General features: G+C 60.9%; 1 protein-coding gene across 1 annotated transcript; it reads right to left on the bottom strand.

Moving 5' to 3' along the window:
• Positions 1–276: 276 nt before the first annotated feature.
• Positions 277–1,029, bottom strand: LOC141021429 (uncharacterized). The gene has a single exon (XM_073497286.1). It carries the CDS (start codon positions 1,027–1,029, stop codon positions 277–279), a length of 753 nt encoding a protein of 250 aa, XP_073353387.1.
• Positions 1,030–1,691: the final 662 nt, after the last annotated feature.

Here is a 1,691-nt window from a genome sequence, read left to right as displayed (position 1 = left end):
GTTGCTCGCGCCGGTGTCGAAGTACCACACCCCGGCGCCCGTGTCCACCGGCACGATGCGCTCGTCATTGAGGTTCACCACCTCAGTCGCGCCTGGACTATTGCCGCGGCTGCCGCTTGTCGCCAACGCCACGCCTGTTGGGGCATCACCGCGCGCGCCGTTCTCCTCCGGCGCCGCGTCATGCATGACCTCGTCGCACACCTGAGCCAGCAGGATTGCCGGCTGGTCGTCTTCTCCTTGGGCGAGGTGGACCTCCTCGCCGCCTTCACGCCACTCCTAGCGCGGCTTGTGACACTCGCGGGCGAAGTGCCCCCACACGCCACAGTTGTGGCACTTGCCATTGCGCTTCGGCGCCTTGTCTCGCCCGCTGTTGTTGCGCCCACCGCCACGGCCACGTCCGCCGTTCCCACCGGAGGAGCTGCCACCCTGCTCCCTGTCCTTTAGACGGGCGTACCACTCCTCTTCAGTGAGAAGTAGACGGCCACCCGAGCCGCCGTCGTTGTTGTCCTCCTCCAGGCGATCCTCGACGACGCGCAGCCGGCCGGTGAGCTCATCCACCGACATGGTCGTGACGTCGAGCATGGTCTCGATGGCGATGGCCACCTGAGAGTACTTGGCAGGAACAACACGCAGGAACTTGCGAACGACATTTACCTCTTCAAGTGTGTCCCCGAGCGAGCGGAGAGAACTGGCGAGCCCTGAGATGCGCATGGAGAACTCGTCCACCGTCTCGCCATCCCGGAACGAGATGGCCTCAAACTCCTTGCGGAGCTTCTGCGCGTTCGCCTCGCGGACGCGCTCAACGCCGACGCGCTGAATCCTGATGGTGTCCCATGCCATCTTCGCCGTCTCCTTGGTGGCGAGCGACACGTGCATCTCCTCCGGCGTGGAGCGCAGTATCGCCGCCAACGCACTGCGATCCTCGCGGACCGGGGCATCCCCCGTCGCGACCGCGTCCCAGATTATCTTCGCCTGCAGTTTCACCATCATGACCACGGACCACTGCGCATAGTTGGCCCGCGTCAGCATGGGCCAGACGACGTCGCCGCCGCCGACCTCCCTGGTGCTCTCCCGAACGACCAAAGCGCGTCCTCCATGCTGCCGCACGGGGCTCCGCCCGCGGCTCTGCGTGCGGGCGCGCTAATCCACCACCGGCGTCCACATCTGCGAACCACTTCCGCCGGCCATGGTTCTCAGCCCTTGATCGGAGGCTCTGATACCACTTGTTGGAGCTGAACCAGGGAAGAGATCAGGCGATGTACTCACACACACGAGAGAGAGAGAGAGAGTTCTTTGCGCTGCGTACAACCATTGCAGCTTTTCTCGTTTTCTCGTTTTATTAACAGCTCAACTAACTAACAGATGATCCTAATCTTGCGCCATGACCAAGCTAAGCGGACGCGCCATCCCACGTCCCTTGACCACGCGCAAGGCATCGTGCTAACGACCTAGCTACTGCCCGATCCAGCCGTGAACAGGCTCACGTTGCATGGACCGGCTTATTTGCTGAAAAACAAACCTAAGTGACTAGTGCGACAGGATTACAGAAATTCCAACATTTCTTGCTTGCATCTGCATCTTTGCATGTCGTGGTTGTTTTCTGACCAGTTCTTTTCTATATTTCGTAGGTTGTACGATCTCGCCCGTTGCTGCGTCAACGTTCTGCTCGTTGCTTCGTCTCTGTTTTACTT

The sequence above is a fragment of the Aegilops tauschii genome, chromosome 4, assembly GCF_002575655.3.
Source record: "Aegilops tauschii subsp. strangulata cultivar AL8/78 chromosome 4, Aet v6.0, whole genome shotgun sequence".
NCBI classification, from domain to species: Eukaryota; Viridiplantae; Streptophyta; class Magnoliopsida; order Poales; family Poaceae; genus Aegilops; species Aegilops tauschii.
This window is presented reverse-complemented; position numbering and strand designations above follow the sequence as displayed.

What these genes read in the sequence shown, in the direction of transcription:
- LOC141021429 (XM_073497286.1), bottom strand. Translation starts at nt 1,029, where the DNA reads ATGCTGACGCGGGCCAACTATGCGCAGTGGTCCGTGGTCATGATGGTG.